General features: G+C 49.6%; 1 protein-coding gene across 3 annotated transcripts in view; it reads left to right on the forward strand.

The window, feature by feature from the left end:
• The window catches only part of BOC (BOC cell adhesion associated, oncogene regulated), an 81,549-nt gene that overhangs the window by 40,602 nt on the left and 25,708 nt on the right, over nt 1-15,239 (forward strand). For all 3 annotated transcript variants that reach the window (XM_073308443.1, XM_078848283.1, XM_073308450.1), the window contains exons 2-3: nt 4,809-4,965; nt 6,225-6,503. In XM_073308443.1, the coding sequence (XP_073164544.1) occupies nt 4,881-4,965; nt 6,225-6,503 (364 nt within the window). In that variant the 5' untranslated portion in view covers nt 4,809-4,880. The remainder of the gene's footprint in view (nt 1-4,808; nt 4,966-6,224; nt 6,504-15,239) is intronic.

Genomic DNA, 15,239 nt, shown 5'->3' on the forward strand with positions numbered 1-15,239 from the left:
CTGGGGCCTTGGGGGAGTACCACACCCTTACTGTGTTAAATGTCCTGCTCTTCTCATTCCACCAACAGCACCGTTTAATCCATCAAGTGCCAAATGAATGGATCAGTCTCAATTTTCTGCCACCTGTTGACTTCATCTTTCTGCCAATGTTGGCCATCAGTTTTGTAATTGTGTGCGCAAGGATGGCCCTAGCTGGGAAGGGTGCATTGCACATCTCTGCTTTTTGCCTCAGTGAAAAGCCTCTGGCAAGGGGGTTATGGAGGCCTGCAGGGAGGTCCTTCCCCCCAGCACATACTCCAAGAAGCACCTCTTTTTTCCTTCCAGTATTCATTCCTCTCTCTGCCAAAGCCATCCACATGGGCAGTGAAACTGAGCTAGTCCCTTTCACTCGGTGTAGGCTTCCCGCACTGCAGGGGAAAACTTAAATCCAACCCCCCAAAATTGTATTGATTGTTTTGTTTTAATTTTCTGAAAACGTTTCTGTTCTTGTTAGATCTTCTAAAACAACAACCCACATTTTAGGCCTAAGCTATCTGACAGCTCTTGTCTACACTAGTATAATTAGTACCTGTACTTTAGCAACTGCCAGCAATAGCACAGCTGCATCGTTGATGACAGAGGTATAAGCACTTGTCTAGAAGGGGCTCAGGCATTTGTATTGCCATGCTCTGAGCAGGTTTGGAGATAGCACCGCCTTAGTCCTGTCTACACTAGGGGGTTGGCGTCAGTACAGCAGCAATGTTGTTTGCATTTATTGACGTAAGGATATTAATGTTGCGAGTGTAGACACACCTTAAGGAAATAATTAAATGTTTACAGTGCAGCTGTTGCATGGGTGAGTAGGTGATACTCTTGGCAGGAGGAGTTTCTGGGCCAGCTGTTAATCCTTGGCTGTGGGGGCATGGGAGGATAAGGAGGATGGTAAATAAAGTCAGTATCCTTTTCTAACTAGTATCCTATGGAAGCTTCCCGTGTGTAATGTATTGGGTCTTCTATCCTCTGTATGATGCAGTCACTAAAGAGTGACTTTATCTCATCTCTCTGTGGTATCTGCAAAGCACCTATCACTGTGGTATCCTAGTGTACATATCAATTTATTATGCATGTCGTAATTAGATCCTTTTGGTCTCTCTCACCAATCTGAGGCTGGCTTTTGCTTTTTCCCTACCTTCTCTCATTCCTCTTCCCTCTTGCCATTTTCATCTGCCTCAATTACTTATTCTATGTAGGTTCTTATGTGGCCCCCACTGCTGTAGTAGCTGAGCATCTCACAGTCTGTATTGCGTTTATCTTGACAACGCCCCTCTGAGGTAGGGAGTACCATTATCTCCATTGTACAGATGGTGAAATGGGGCTGAGAGAAACTAAGTGAGTTGCCCAAGGCCACTTAGGAAATCTGGGACAGAACAGGGAATTGAATCTGTGGGTACTGGCTACTGGATGCCCTTGCTACTGGATCATCCTTCCTTTCTCAGCTTCATTGTACGCTGATCATGGTATAGAAGTGAGATTTACATCTTGGTGTAAATACGGTCCAGCTTGTCTCTGTCTGCATTCCTCTGGGAAGGGCCTGCACAGCTGGCATGGAGAATCCATAGCTCATAGAGAATCCCCACACTGCTAGGGACTGAACCTGGCCTCTTTTGCTGCATTGTCACTGTGGAGTGCAGCTGTCTTTGAGAGCCTCAGCTATAGTGAGGTAGTCCCTGAGGCAGGCAGGCCGTAGCTCATGTATGGCTTTGTAGATTAGGACCAGGGCTTTCAATTCAACCTGGAAGTGAAGAGGGTGCCAGCAGAGTAAGTGGAGCACTGAAATGATATGCTCACAATGATCGTGCTAAATGGGTTGTAGCTTCTGTGTGACGCTCATGCTCACACCCGGGTAAAGAAAGATGTAGTTGTCTTTCCTGGAGGTAACAAAGGCCTGGATCATAGAGGTATGGTCCTTGTTAGACAGAGAAGGGCACAATCTCCTGATCAGCCTGGTGTACCCTCCCCACCACTGCAATCTGCGGGTGATCACACATGTTCAATAGATCTCAGAACTGTAACTGGCATATTCCTGAAGTTACAGATAATGGAGTCTTTTGATAAAATAAAAGTGAGTGGGAATTTGTGTAATAGTCGAAGGGCTTAAATCTGCCTTGAGCCACTTGAGGGCAATGTGAACACACTCACTTGGGCTGGTCCGGCAGTGTGTCCTGTGCAGAGCAGTTCTTCTTCACCTTTTTGATACCAGGGACTGGTTTGCTGCCTTTCTAAACTGTCAGAAAGATCTGAGGGAGTGGTGCCAGACCACAGACAGGTCATTGAGAAACACTGCTGTAGACGGTTTAGAGGACATTGTGGGACAGACAAAGTGAGCATGTTATTATATAGATACTGATAAATAAGGGGGCTGATTCTCATTTATGCTAAGCCCTCTTCACACAAATCTGGTAATGTAAACAAGCCTGAAAGTGGGTGTAAATTATTTTTAATATAAATGTTATTATATTTACATTTACTTTAAGGACTCTTTGTATTGCGGGAGTGACAAAAAGGAACCACAGCAAAAATGAGAATCTGGCCTGATATATTTATACACCAAATTAATTCAGAGTGATCCCATAGCATGCTACACACTATCACTTCACCCACTTCTGAAAAGCAGCCACTCTGGTGGAATTTGGCAGCTGTTTAACAACATACCTCAACACTGCACAATAGTTTAAGATAGGAATTGAAAAAGAATGTCCTCTACCCATGGAACTCATCCAGTTGGAAAGCATCCATATATTCCATTTGCTAGGTATTTATTTATGATATGTGAACAGGAGGGAGGAAGCCTGAATTGGCTTGTAGAGGTTGAATTCATCAATGGCAAGATCTGCAGAAAAGCCCTTTCTTTTGAATTGCCTGAAGGATACCTTCTACCTCAGCCCTTACCCACTTCCCAACCCCCTCCCACCAAGCATGGCATATACAAATACACACCCAGCATTTCTTGGCCTGTAAGCACCCTGGAGTGTGAAATCTCCAGTCCTACCTAGGAACCCCCTTTGTTAGAGATATGATATTGCCAGGTCTCATGCCTGAAGCATTCGTGGTATAATTTTCTTTTCTTTTCCCTTTAATTGAAATGGACATGGAAAGGTACTGTACCGGCTGTGTGTTGCTAAGCTCAGCATAGGCGGCAGGAGCGATGACTGTGGTGTAAAAGCCTAGGGAGATAGCACTGCTTTGCAGAATCCAGACACCAGGAGGATGCCAGCTGATAATGCGGCTCTTCCGATGGCCAAAAAATGTGGATTTCTTTGGTACTAATTGTCTCCTTTGTTGGCCTCCATGGTCTAGTCCGTCTTTGGCTTCTCCTCTGACATCTCAAACAAGGGGACCAGCCAGCCAGCTAGTGCCAGTAATTAACCCTTCTAAGCAGCACAGTCCAGCTGGCCATTTCCTGAGCTAAGAAATGCTACAATTAGTACTCAAACCCCTTGCACGTATCCCCACATAATACAGGAGGAATGTCTCCTTTCATTAAATCCTTTGCCTTTGGTTGCAGGTGATCCTGATTTGACATGCAAGGTTTCCCTGAGCAGAGCTGGGTGGAATGCTGTTGGCAACAAAACCTGAAGCCACCCTACACTGCTTATTAGGGGCTCATTCCAAATTCAGATTAGGTTCATCACAAGGGTGTTTGAAGTTTGTGACTCTTGCAAGCAGTGCTGCGATGTTCTGGATCCAAATTGCATGACGTTTGCTGGGATGCAAACCTAGCCGGCACTCCGAGCTGTTGGGTCCAACTTTTCTCCTTTCAGCGTTGGATTCCTTCAAACCTAAAACGTGCATCAAGTGGGGAAATCTCTGTGAATTGGAGCTGGAGACATAGATCCAGGAATGACATAACGATTTCTCCACGTAGCCTGTGATAAATGCCATTTCCTAGGAGAGTGTGTGGGCCCCTTCGCTGATTTTTCCCAGCATTTAAACCAGAATGCTGTCTTATAACCACAGCCAAGGAGGGAGGCAATAGCATCTGGCAAACAAACTTCTTAAGCAGCACTTAACTGGAAATGTTTGCTTTGCTCCTGAAAGAGGTATCTTGTACACTGATAGCCTAGCACAGTGTTGGGTGGGTGTAATTTGACCTGGGGAGTGTGCAGTGTGTAGCCGTATACAGAGAGCTGAGGATGTCCTCCCTTGGGAGATTCTGTGTATACCTGAGACTCGATGCAATGGCTGACCGGCTGGGTGACTTTGGACAGGTCACTTAGGGCCAGGCTTACAGAAGTGCTGAACATGCACTTTTGCAATTGAAGTCAATGGGAGCTGCTGATCAGTATACCCCTGAAAACTATACCCTTAATCTTCCTGTGCCAGAGTTTCTCTCTCTAGGAAACAAGGGTGATAATACCCAGGACTTTTGTGAAGCTTCATTAACGGTTGTATAGCGCTTTGAGTGACTCCTCTGGTGGAAAGTGCTAGAGAAGTATGATTATTCATAGGCCCCTTATGCCACTACTGCTCCTGTAAGGAGGGTAGTTTGTTCTGGAGCAGCACAGGGCATTGGCTTGCACCCTTCTTCCTGTAAAGAGTCCCTGTAGGGAGGCAGTGAAACCAGAGGTGCCTACAATATCCTCCACTTCCCAGGGTGGGGAGTTGGAAAAGGAGGCACCACACCTATCCCTACCTCTGTCCACCTGCTCGGGCCTTCAGTCTCAGCCATCCCTGGGCTTTGTGGGCTCTTCTGTTGAAACCGGGGAAGGCTGGTTGAGGAAAGAGCATCTGAGAATCATGTTTGATCATCTCCCTCCTGTCATCCGCAGGAAGTCACAGGCCCTGAGGCGGCTTATGGGAACCCCGCCTGGGTCCTTCTGCCCCAGGCTGCGCTGCACAGGATGACAATGACCCTGGGACGGAAGAGACCAACGGCTGCCGTCGCCTGCCTCATCCTAGCAGCTGCTGGTTGCTTTGCTAATTTGGGTGAGTTTACTCCTTACCCATTTTTCTACTCTGCCTTGAAATAACTGCAGGCCCTTAAGGTCTCGAAGGAATGGACCCTGCTTCCATCTCAAAGAGATCAGCCCCACCCTATCCTAAAGGGACACTCTCCCCACCCCACCCACAGGCTGCAGAGGGTGTTATTGACCCCACTGCTTCATTAATGCGATGAACAACGCCCACCCCTGAAGGGGATCCCCCTTCCGCTCACCTGGTCCAACAATCCATCCCCCTTTTTCGGGTGATTATAGTATCCACAGTCCAGATAGCCACTCCCACACAACCTGCTCCTTCTTGCCATTCCCTGATGGTCAGTGGCAGTGGAGAAGCATGTCACGGGGCTGGGGAGGGTCTCTAGCACTCAAGAAGTTGTGTGACAACTGAGAGCTCCAGGCTGCCTTTCCTTCTGGAAGCCTGCCCCAATGCAGGGGAGGGTTAAGAAAGGACCCTTGAGATCAGCGGGCTCCAGTTCCGCACTTGCCGAATGCACAGTGCGCAGCGGATTCCTGCTGCCTGACCACTTACTGCCAGCATAGGATCCAGCAAAAAGGAGATAAACCGTGAGGTTCAGTGTACTGCCCACAGCTCAAGCCACATCAAAATGAGAGGAGAGGGATCAGGAGTTGCATGTCTGTAGCTGAGCCAGGGTGAGTGGCTGTCCGCAAGGGACAGCATGTTTCATGAGCAGGCAAAATTTTGGTGGCTCTGGCCCCAGTGTAGTCTTTAATCTACCTTTGCTCCAATGCCTGGACAAGCCTAGCCTGCCTCCTGCATGCTTTGAACACCCAGTTCCTCTGTGCCCTTCTCCTAGAAGCTAAGCAGCTTTCTAGGAGCTCAGGCTTTTCAAGTGGTCTGTTATCCCTAAGCAGAAGAGCTTTTCCGTCTCATTTTTAGGCTGCTGCAGCAGCCTCCCAGTAGTGACTAGAGATGAGGGTCTGAACCAGAACTCTGAATAACCCGGAGGCTTTGAGAGCAGAATTATAGCCCCAGCTTTATGATGGACCAAACCAAATCCCTGGATCCAAACACACACTTAAGCTTTGGGGTGTCCAAAATCCAGAGCTGGACTTTCCAGCTTGGACCTCTCTCTACTTGAGACTGAGTCATTGTACAGTTCCAAGAATTGCTCTGTGTGAGGAGAGTGGCATGGGGTATGTAGTGTGACAGTGGAGGAGATCTCCCTCTGCTCTTCTGTATGCTGATGCTCATGTGGAGATCTTGTCCTTGCCTCCACCATGCAGGTGAATCTCTTCAGGTCACTGTCCAACCTGCTTCCGCCGTCCAAAAGTATGGTGGCTTGGTGAGCCTGGGGTGTGTGGTACAGCCCCTGAAAGTCAACGTTACCTGGAGGCTGAATGGGAAGGAGCTGGTGGGGTCGGATGAGGCGCTGGGGATCCGCATTGAGCTGGGGAAGCTCATCATTATGGCTCTCAACAATCACACCGTGGGCCGGTACCAGTGCATCGCCCGCATGCCGGAGGGAGTTGTTGCCAGCGTCCCAGCCACAGTGACTTTAGCCAGTGAGTAGCTTTTGTCTTCTCCCACCCCACTACTCTGCATTTGATCCCTCTCATTGGTTGGGCCTCCATTTGGGGGCTTGACAGCCTCTGAGACACAGTGGGGCAGGCTGATCCCATGCTCATGGGATCCCCAGTCTGCTCATGCTGGGATCCCCAGTCTGATCCCAGGCTTCCAGAGTAGTCCCTTGGCCTAAGCTGTTTTGTAGCATATTTGACACAGAGGCCTGTCATGTTCTACCTTAGCAATAGGCAAAGTGATCCCTGTACGTGATAGACTGCAAGCTCGTATCATGATACCTTCTAAGAGTAACTGCATAAACCAATGAATAATGTAAAATTTCCCTGCACCTGTGTCTGCACTTGAGATAGATCGAGTGATTTTATATTTCTCCATCTGCCTGGTTCTTGGGATTGCCTCCTTCAGATTAAAAGGAAAGTCTGCTATTCCATGCCGGAGAGAGGAAGGGCTCAGAGGGGTGCTATTGTATTGTTTAGAGAGAGGCGGTGCTTGCGTATAGCCAACAGGGGTAGGGAGCCGGGCTCTTCTTTGAGCTCCTCTCATGTTGTGGGGGAAGTACGTTCATTTATTCGGGGGCATGATCATACTCGGATGCGTCTTGTAGCAAGGCTTGTCTCTCTAAGGGGGGGGTGCTTCGAGGTGCTCTTGTTGACATCAGAGTGTCTAATATGTTGGAGTGTGCTTTCCTTTCCAGGGGGCGTTTCTTACTCGCGTTGCAGTGTTATTTGTATGGAGGGTCGGTCTTGTATCAGGGATGCTTGGGTTGGGGAGACCTGAGATCCCGGAGCCTCATTAATTTTGGTCCATGTGTCACGCTGTGGGACTGCACTAGTACTTCAGGGTATATCTCCTCTCCGGGGGCTACCCTCATATTTGAGTGTGTCTTGTAGGAAAAAGATTCATAGACTCCAAGGCCAGAAGGGACCGTGATCATTTAGTGATCATTTAGTCCGACTTCCTGCATAATACAGGCCAGAGAACTTCCTCCATATAATTCCCACAGCGGATCTCTTAGAAAAACTTGGAAACTTGACTTAAAAATTGGTCAGTGTTGGAAACACCCAAAGTGAACCCTGGTAAATGTGATGGGGCCACATCTCCGACAGGGCTTCTTGTTTCAAACTGGGATCTACGCTCAGGTCAGAGAGTGTGCTGAGTTATGGGTGCATCTCAACGCGGGCAGCACACTCAGTTTGGGTACGTCCTTGGCAGTGGAGGCACTCACGTTGGCATCATGAAGCTCTCTCCATAACTCCAAATCCCTCGGCCCCAGCCTGGAGTCCCCTACTGCACCCCAAACTCCTCATCCCCAGCCCAGAACCCACACCCCCAACCAGAGCCTGCACTGCCCCTGCACCCCAACCCCCTGCCTCAGCCCAGTGAAAGTGAGTGAGCATGGGGGAGAGCGAGCCACCGAGGGAGGGGGAATGTAGTGAGCAGCGGGCGGGGTCTCAGTGAAAGGGCGAGGCTAGGATGTTCAGTTTTGTGCAATTAGAAAGTTGGGAACCCTAACTGAGGTGGGGACATGGTCTTCTTGAGATGCTGATGCTGGGGAGAGGAGTGTTCAGAGGTAGCACTTGTGACAGGGCATGTCTATGAGGAGAATGCCATTAGCCGTAATCGCCAATGGACAGAGCTCCTTCGTAAACTCCCTCAGTTGGTCCTCGGAGGAGGCAGGGAGGGAGCTGGGGAAGGGGATATGTCTAAGAAATTGAAGGAGAGAAGATGTTTGTGCAAAACGAGGGCCGGCTTTGTGTTAAAGCCAAGAACTATTGGCTTGTCATCAAGACATTAATCAGAAGTGAAATGTTTAGGTCGGGCTGGGTAGGAGGAGAAGGAGAGGGAGAGTGGAGTGGAACAGCAGCTCTTGCTCTCGGAGGCTGGATGGGAGGGGGCTGTCATTGGGTTGAAGCCATCGGGGGATTTGGCCTGGGCTTTGCACTTAGATTAAGTTTCGGAGAGCGCATTCCAGAGCAGAATGGGGGCTGTGTTTTGCCGGTGGGCTGGCCCAGGAGGGGAGCAGAGAGGTGGATGGGATTACCAAGGGCATGGTTTGCATTTAGGAGGGATAAGGAGACCAGTGCACGCACGCTCCTTAGTATGGTTGTTTGCTTTCAGGCCTCTCTTAAATGTCGTTGCTTGGACAAAGCCATCGTTGTTCAGTTTACCTGGGTGCTGCCCTCCCCCTCCGGCTCTGGTGACTGAGGGGAGACAGGCTGTGATCGAGCTGCTAGTGTGCAGGAAGTCCCCACCATCCTTCCTGAGACAGACTCCAGCTATAACCACATCCAGTGCAGTAGTGGGGCCCCAGAAGTTGGCCTGGTGTTGATTCAGGCCCATGTATACTCCATCCGTGCCCTCACCCTCACCAAGCCAGAGAGAACTTGGGCTGAATTGTTATGCTGGGGCTTCCAGTTAGCATGGGCCTGCCAGTGTGACTAAATATTAATAACAACATTTACAAGGCCTGACACAAGGTGTAGAGATCAGGTAGATAAATGGTCCTTGGCCTGGGCCACTGAGCTGGAATCAAGGAAGGGGGAAGATGAGACCTCCCCATCACCACAAGTGTCTTGCCACTGAGAGGAGCTAGGAGGATCAGATGGGTTGCAGAAGGAGGGTGAGGGCTTGATGGGCTTTGTTCCCACCACTAGGGGGATGGTTATTAATGCCATTGAATGGGTCTTGTGACCTGAAGGAGAAGGTGGGTTAAATAAGTGAGGGACAGTAACCCATTGTGAAGCCCTCTGTGCTACATGGCTTGTCCCCTGAGAACTCATGTCTTCTTCCTAGACCGTCAAGTTTCAGCACCTTGCAGGGTAGCTGCTGGGCCCTGCTGAATCATTCTCTGGGGCACCTGGCATTGGCCACTGTGGGAAGACAAGATACTGGGCTACATGGACCTTTGGTCTGGCCCAGTATGGCCGTTCTTATGTTCTTACCATCTTGGCACATGGCTAAGTGGGCAGCTCCCACCATGATCCTTGTCTTTGGGCAGAGGGTGCCATGAGAGTGGACAGAGTGAATCCCACTGTGGGGCAGAGAGAAGCTGGGGAGCCCTGGAACAGATCCCACCTTGGGAAGAGCCCCAAAGGGAAGGGGGAGAAGATGGAACTGAGGGTGGGACATGAGCGGGACAAGCAAGGAGCAGCACTTCTCGGGGTATGTGACTGATTGGCACTCCTGAGCCGATCTGTGATCAGGCTAACTCAGAGGACTGATTGAGACTAACAGTTAATTCCAGCAGTAGAGGTAAAACTGGCTATAGTTTTATAGCCCCCAGGAAGGGAGAGATTTGTGGAGGGGATGGAGGTGGAGTTCTTAAAGCAACAGAACAAGGATCACTTCGCCAGTGTTCAGCTCAAGTCTTCAGACACGGTGCAGATGATTTCTTGGTGTATGTGGTTAGGGTGCTAGAAGGGTAACTTATTGGAGCTGGAGGGGCCCGCTGTCTCTTCCCGCCCCCCCCCCTCCCAAACACCAGCCCAGTGTATAGAATAGATGGTAATGACCTTGATCACTACCAGCCTAAGATGCATTGGAGCAGGACATCTAGAGAGGTTCCATATCCAATTCCCAGTCCCTTGGACTGTTCTGGGTCCTAGCCCTTATGCGGAGAGTGATTGGAATCCAGGGAAGTCTAAATGGGGCAGTGCATGGTCACGGGGGCTGAAGGATGGAATGAGACTCTGTAAAGGCTGCCTGACTTTAAAATATATAGTACAGCGCTGGGCATATGGATATAATCTGTTGCTTCTCTTTGCCATCACTCCCAGCTCCCCTTCCAAGCCCCTTCTTCTAGTAGTCTGCTAAGAATGAAGTGCACTGTTCACTACGTGGGTGTGACTTCCATGGAATGCTTTGGGAGGGACGACAACAGTGGTAAAAGTTGCACGTTGCTGAGGTTTAGTCATCAGGACCCCTATCCAGCAAAAGCCTTTAAGCACATGTTGAACTTTAAGCGTGCAAGTAACCCTGTAGAAGCCAATGGGATTGCTTGCATGCTTTAACTGAAACCTGCTTTGCTGTATGAGAGTGAGTGGACGGAAGTGGCCAAGCAATGGAACATGCACTATTAAGCAGGTACACAAAATGAGCGTAACTTACACAAAAAGACTGATGAGGGGGATGTAGCAGGAAAAGCCACTCACACAAAGGTCAAAGACAGTACTGCTGTAAGCTAGAGCAGCTTGTGGGGACTTCAACTGCAGTTGCACCTATTCATGCCGGGGCTGAATTTGATCCCACTGAATACCAAATGGAGGAGAGTGGCAATTACGTTCCCACTGAATGCCCAATCAGAATCTTCCTTCCCCCCGTATACCACCCACCCCCCCGAACAAGCACTTGTGGGAGGAGAGGAATATACTAAACTGGGTTTTCTCCTTGTCAATCACCTGGTTGCAATGGAAGATGAGATAAAGGGGTGCATACATACTGGAAACACTTTCGGACCTGAGAGGGTCATTCCTTCATGCCCTTTCAGCTTCTAGAAATGAAAGTAGCAGAGCAGCCATCAGCTTTGGCTAAACCCATGGGAGCAAGCCTGGTGTTGTTGCAAAGTGCCAGTGGGCAGTGACCCCTGCTCTGGGGCATGTTTGGGGTCCCTTAGGAATTTGCAGCTGTCTTCTAAAGAGAAACCCATTCATTTTCCTTCTGCCTGGGCCTCTCAGCTGATGACTCCCCTGACACAATGGAGGGGGAATTTCATCTCCATCCTGAAAAAGCATTTGCTCGCTTGGCTCACCTCCGCTAAAGGCCTCTGGCTACAAGGCCAGGGGTGGTGTGGGGCGGGGGGGAATGAAAACACAGGCGGCGCTTCCTGAGTCAGTCACCAGAAGGGAGGCATGTTGGTCATGATGTGGCTTGGAATGTGGGGGGGGGGGGAAGGTGGGGACATGATGGGACGTTAGCATACGATGAGGGGTGCGTGTGTGAAGAGCTGTTTGAAGGGGATCTGAACACTGCTCCTGGGAGGCTTGGGGGTGACTGTGAGAGGACCGGCATGCATGAAGGAGGTGGGGAGAATGGGATTGTGTGCATCTCACCGTGGCACTCGGAGAGGGCTGCATCTGTTACTCCTCACGGGAAGGAGACCGACAACTGGGATGCGGCTTAGTGCAGGCGGAGAGCTCTAACCCCATGGGGCTCTAGCAGCCAAAATGAGAATTAGTGAGGAATAACTACCCCCTTGCTTTGTGCTGGAGGAGCCTTGCCATTTCCTGTTCTCAGAGGTCCTACTTCCCACAGTGATTCTTCTCCACCCCTGGCGTGAAGGCAGTAGGGAAGGCTCAAGCCCTTGGGGCCTGTACTTTTTAGTTCCACATGGTCTCCCACTTGGGTCTGATCCGAACTGATCTGTCTAGTCCATGTACTTACCTGGCCCCCTTGCTGTAGTACCCAAGGGCCTTAGTTCCTCCAAACGAGGGCTCTCCTACTAGTTCTAGGATGATTCTTTGCCCTGTCCATCGCCGTGCCAGCAGGGGCCTAAACACACAGGCACAGACAGAGGCTGCCTTTCTCTCTCTGTCCACAGCCCACCCTAAAGAGAACAAGAGCTAACCCTATTTTTGTTAAAACGGTGGCTTCAGCACAGTTGGAGCTCAGCCATCCCCAGTGCCCTCCATCTGATGGTCTCAAAGTTCTTCACAGACAGTGATGAACTGGGCTATCACAGCTCCCCAGTGAATTTAAGGTTAAGGTCCCAATGGACAACCACAGTGAGTAGGGAAATAGAGCAGTGGTAGGATCTAGCATGGGATTTGGGGATAGGGAAGGCAGGTAGGAGCTGGCTGGATGTGGGGAGTAGAGCCAAATACAGACGGTCAGTGAGTGTGCAGGAGAAGCTGTCACCTGCAGCTTCTGCTGGTCTCAAAATTCCCCATCTCGCCTGCCTGCAGAAAGGAGTCCTTGGGGTCCCTCCAGCTCACGTGACACCCCCACCGGGCCGGGCCAGGTAGTGCTGGCACTATCTTTGCAGCAGCACCTCAGCCCAGATATGACCACACTTCCCCTCTGTTTGCCAGACCTGTTTGTATGTAGGTTGTGAGTGCGCATGGGCAAACACGTGCCCCAGGGGAGGCAGGTTTGAACTCCAAAGGCCTAGGTGGAAGCCACTTACAGATACAACTAAACATTATTTGTGGGGTATGGTCATTTACGGGAACAATCTGGCATTAAACTTTTGAATAACTGATAGTCAAAATAATATATTCTGTGTCCCGTGCTTTAAGTTCCTTATCTTTCCCTTCTCTTCCTCTCTTGGTGCCTCTCTCCTTTGTCTGCTTGTCATGGCTCCCCACCGCCTCCCCTATCACTGCTCTTGGCTCTCTCCACTCCCACCCATTTCCTCACCCTCAGCTCCCCCAGAGACTAGGCTGGTGGGCTGAGAGATGCAGGGAGGAAGGGGGGGTGGATACCCCTCTTCCCTGGATTGGCAGAGTAGCTGTTGTGATATCAAAGGGTCGTACTCCTGGAGGTCTGGGGGTGGAGGGCCCCACTGATGCTTGCCCATCTCACCAGCCTTTGGCTCTGCACCTGCCTGTGCGACAGGGAGATATTATCCCCACTTTACAGCTGGGGGAAAATGAAGCACAGAAAAGCAAAGCAACTCATTGAAGGCCGCACACCGAATGGGTAGCACAAGCAACCATAAACCCCAGGAGCCCCAACTCTGAGATCTATGTGTTAACCTCAAGACCATCCTATGACGGGTTCCCCCCCGGGGTGCCACCTGGAACTGGGGTACCACTGAGCCCTCTGACCCACCAGCTTGGGCTCCGTCTCTCACTGTGCTGCTGTGACAAGCTGCAGACCCACTCCTGGTCCTACACTTCCACAGCATTCACCCAGGTAGGGACACACCCAGCTGCAGTTACATGCAGGCGCTCTAACCAGCCACTGCATGAATCAATAATAGAAGGGCTACAGCCAAGGTAACTCTCAGCTCCCCAGGCATGCACCCCCTCTGGAGTATAAAGCCAGAATTATACTGTCTGGCACTGCACAGGGATTTGTACAGTGTAAGCTCATAGAGTCGTGCATCCCCGCCCTTCTTCATTGTTGTACTAGAAAGGCTAGCTGTGGGTGTCACCCAGAGTAAGCACGATTGAAATATAGATACATAGTCAATATTCCTAACTTTAGATACAAAAATGATACATGCATACAAACAGGATAATCCTATTCAGCAACTCATAACTTTGCCAATGACACCTACATGACCTGTCTTGTACAAAATGCATCATCATTATGCCATAATCATATCATAATATCACTGAAGAATATGGGGTGCAGTGTCCTACTTGCCCGTCTCACCAGCCTCTGGCTCTGCACCCTCCTGTGCGGCAGCAAGATATTATCCCCGCTTTATAGGTGAGGGCAAATGAAGCACACTAAAGCAAAGCGACTCATTGAAGGCTGCACACCGAGTGGGTGGCACAAGCAACCATAAACCCCAGGAGTCCCAACTCTGAGATCTATGTGTTAACCTCAGGACCATCCTTCCCCTCTAGACACTCAGCTCAGTGTCTGAAACACTCTCTCTAATTGCAGAAATCTCGTTATTTTCCGTGTCCTAAAGAACTATGTTCACTGGTGAGCTGCTCTGCATCTGAGGTGTTGGTCTCTTTCTTTCTCCAAGCTCACTGGCTCTTAGGCCTCTTTGCTCTTCTGGGTCTCTCTGTGTTCATATAAACCCCTGCCAGCACTGCTGGAGCCTGGGCCTTGGCAATGAGATCGTAATTTGGCCGTGATTAATTCAGACCACCAGGGTGCACATTAATTTTCCTGTTGCTCGTTTATATTTTGATGATCAGAGAAGTATGTGTGATATGGGCAGGCAGACTTCTGCTTCTCTCCTTTTCTCCGCCCCCTTCTGTTTGTGTCTCTTCCAGCTTAATCCCTTGATCAAGTGTCAGAGGAGAAAACACACAGCACCCTTCCCCTCCCCCAGGGTAACATTCATTATCAGGGGAACAGAATGTGCTGCATGTTAAGAGTTAACCTTCATCTGGCTTTAATACTCAGTGGAAACATGGCTCCCCTTCTCCGCTTGTCCTAAAGGATTAATCATGTTTCTGAAGTTCACTCTTATTCCTGTTTTTTATTATTTTTAATTGAATGATGCCAAGAAATTCTTGAAGTCTTGAGCACGTTCGCTGCAAATCATTGTTATGACATTGCTAAACCTCTCCTTCTCTTTTCAACCTTCTCCCTCCCTGCTTCTTGAATCTGGGCACTAGAACCGTCTCTAAACAACATGCCTGACAACGAATGCGTTTGGGAAGGTTTTTCAGTACATTGCCAAGGGAGCTGGTTTTTATTTAAAATTAAGAAGAATCTTGCTTTAATCAGAAAGTCTGTTTTGAGAAATTTCATGTCACTTTTCCAGGACTGTGGGTGGGAGAACCTTGGAGCCAGAGTTGTCTTTGCTGTTGGAGAGCTGGTATAAATCCCAGAGAATGAAAACACATTTTTCCACTCTCCCGGTCTGCCAAGGGAAGGTCATGTGTAGTCTGCGATCCACGAGCTCTTCTGATCCCTGCTCTCTGAGCTGCCTGAGGCTGTGCGGGCCTTGGATTTGTATTGGTTCCAAGGAAGAAAATAATTGTGTTTGTGATCATGGCACACTGCTGCGCAAAGTCGTGGTGGTGTAGGTCATACTGTGTTGCTGTTACATTATGCTTTGAAGAGGCAATGTGGTCTCGTTTCAATGC

The sequence above is a fragment of the Lepidochelys kempii genome, chromosome 1 (assembly GCF_965140285.1).
Source record: "Lepidochelys kempii isolate rLepKem1 chromosome 1, rLepKem1.hap1, whole genome shotgun sequence".
NCBI lineage: Eukaryota > Metazoa > Chordata > Testudines > Cheloniidae > Lepidochelys > Lepidochelys kempii.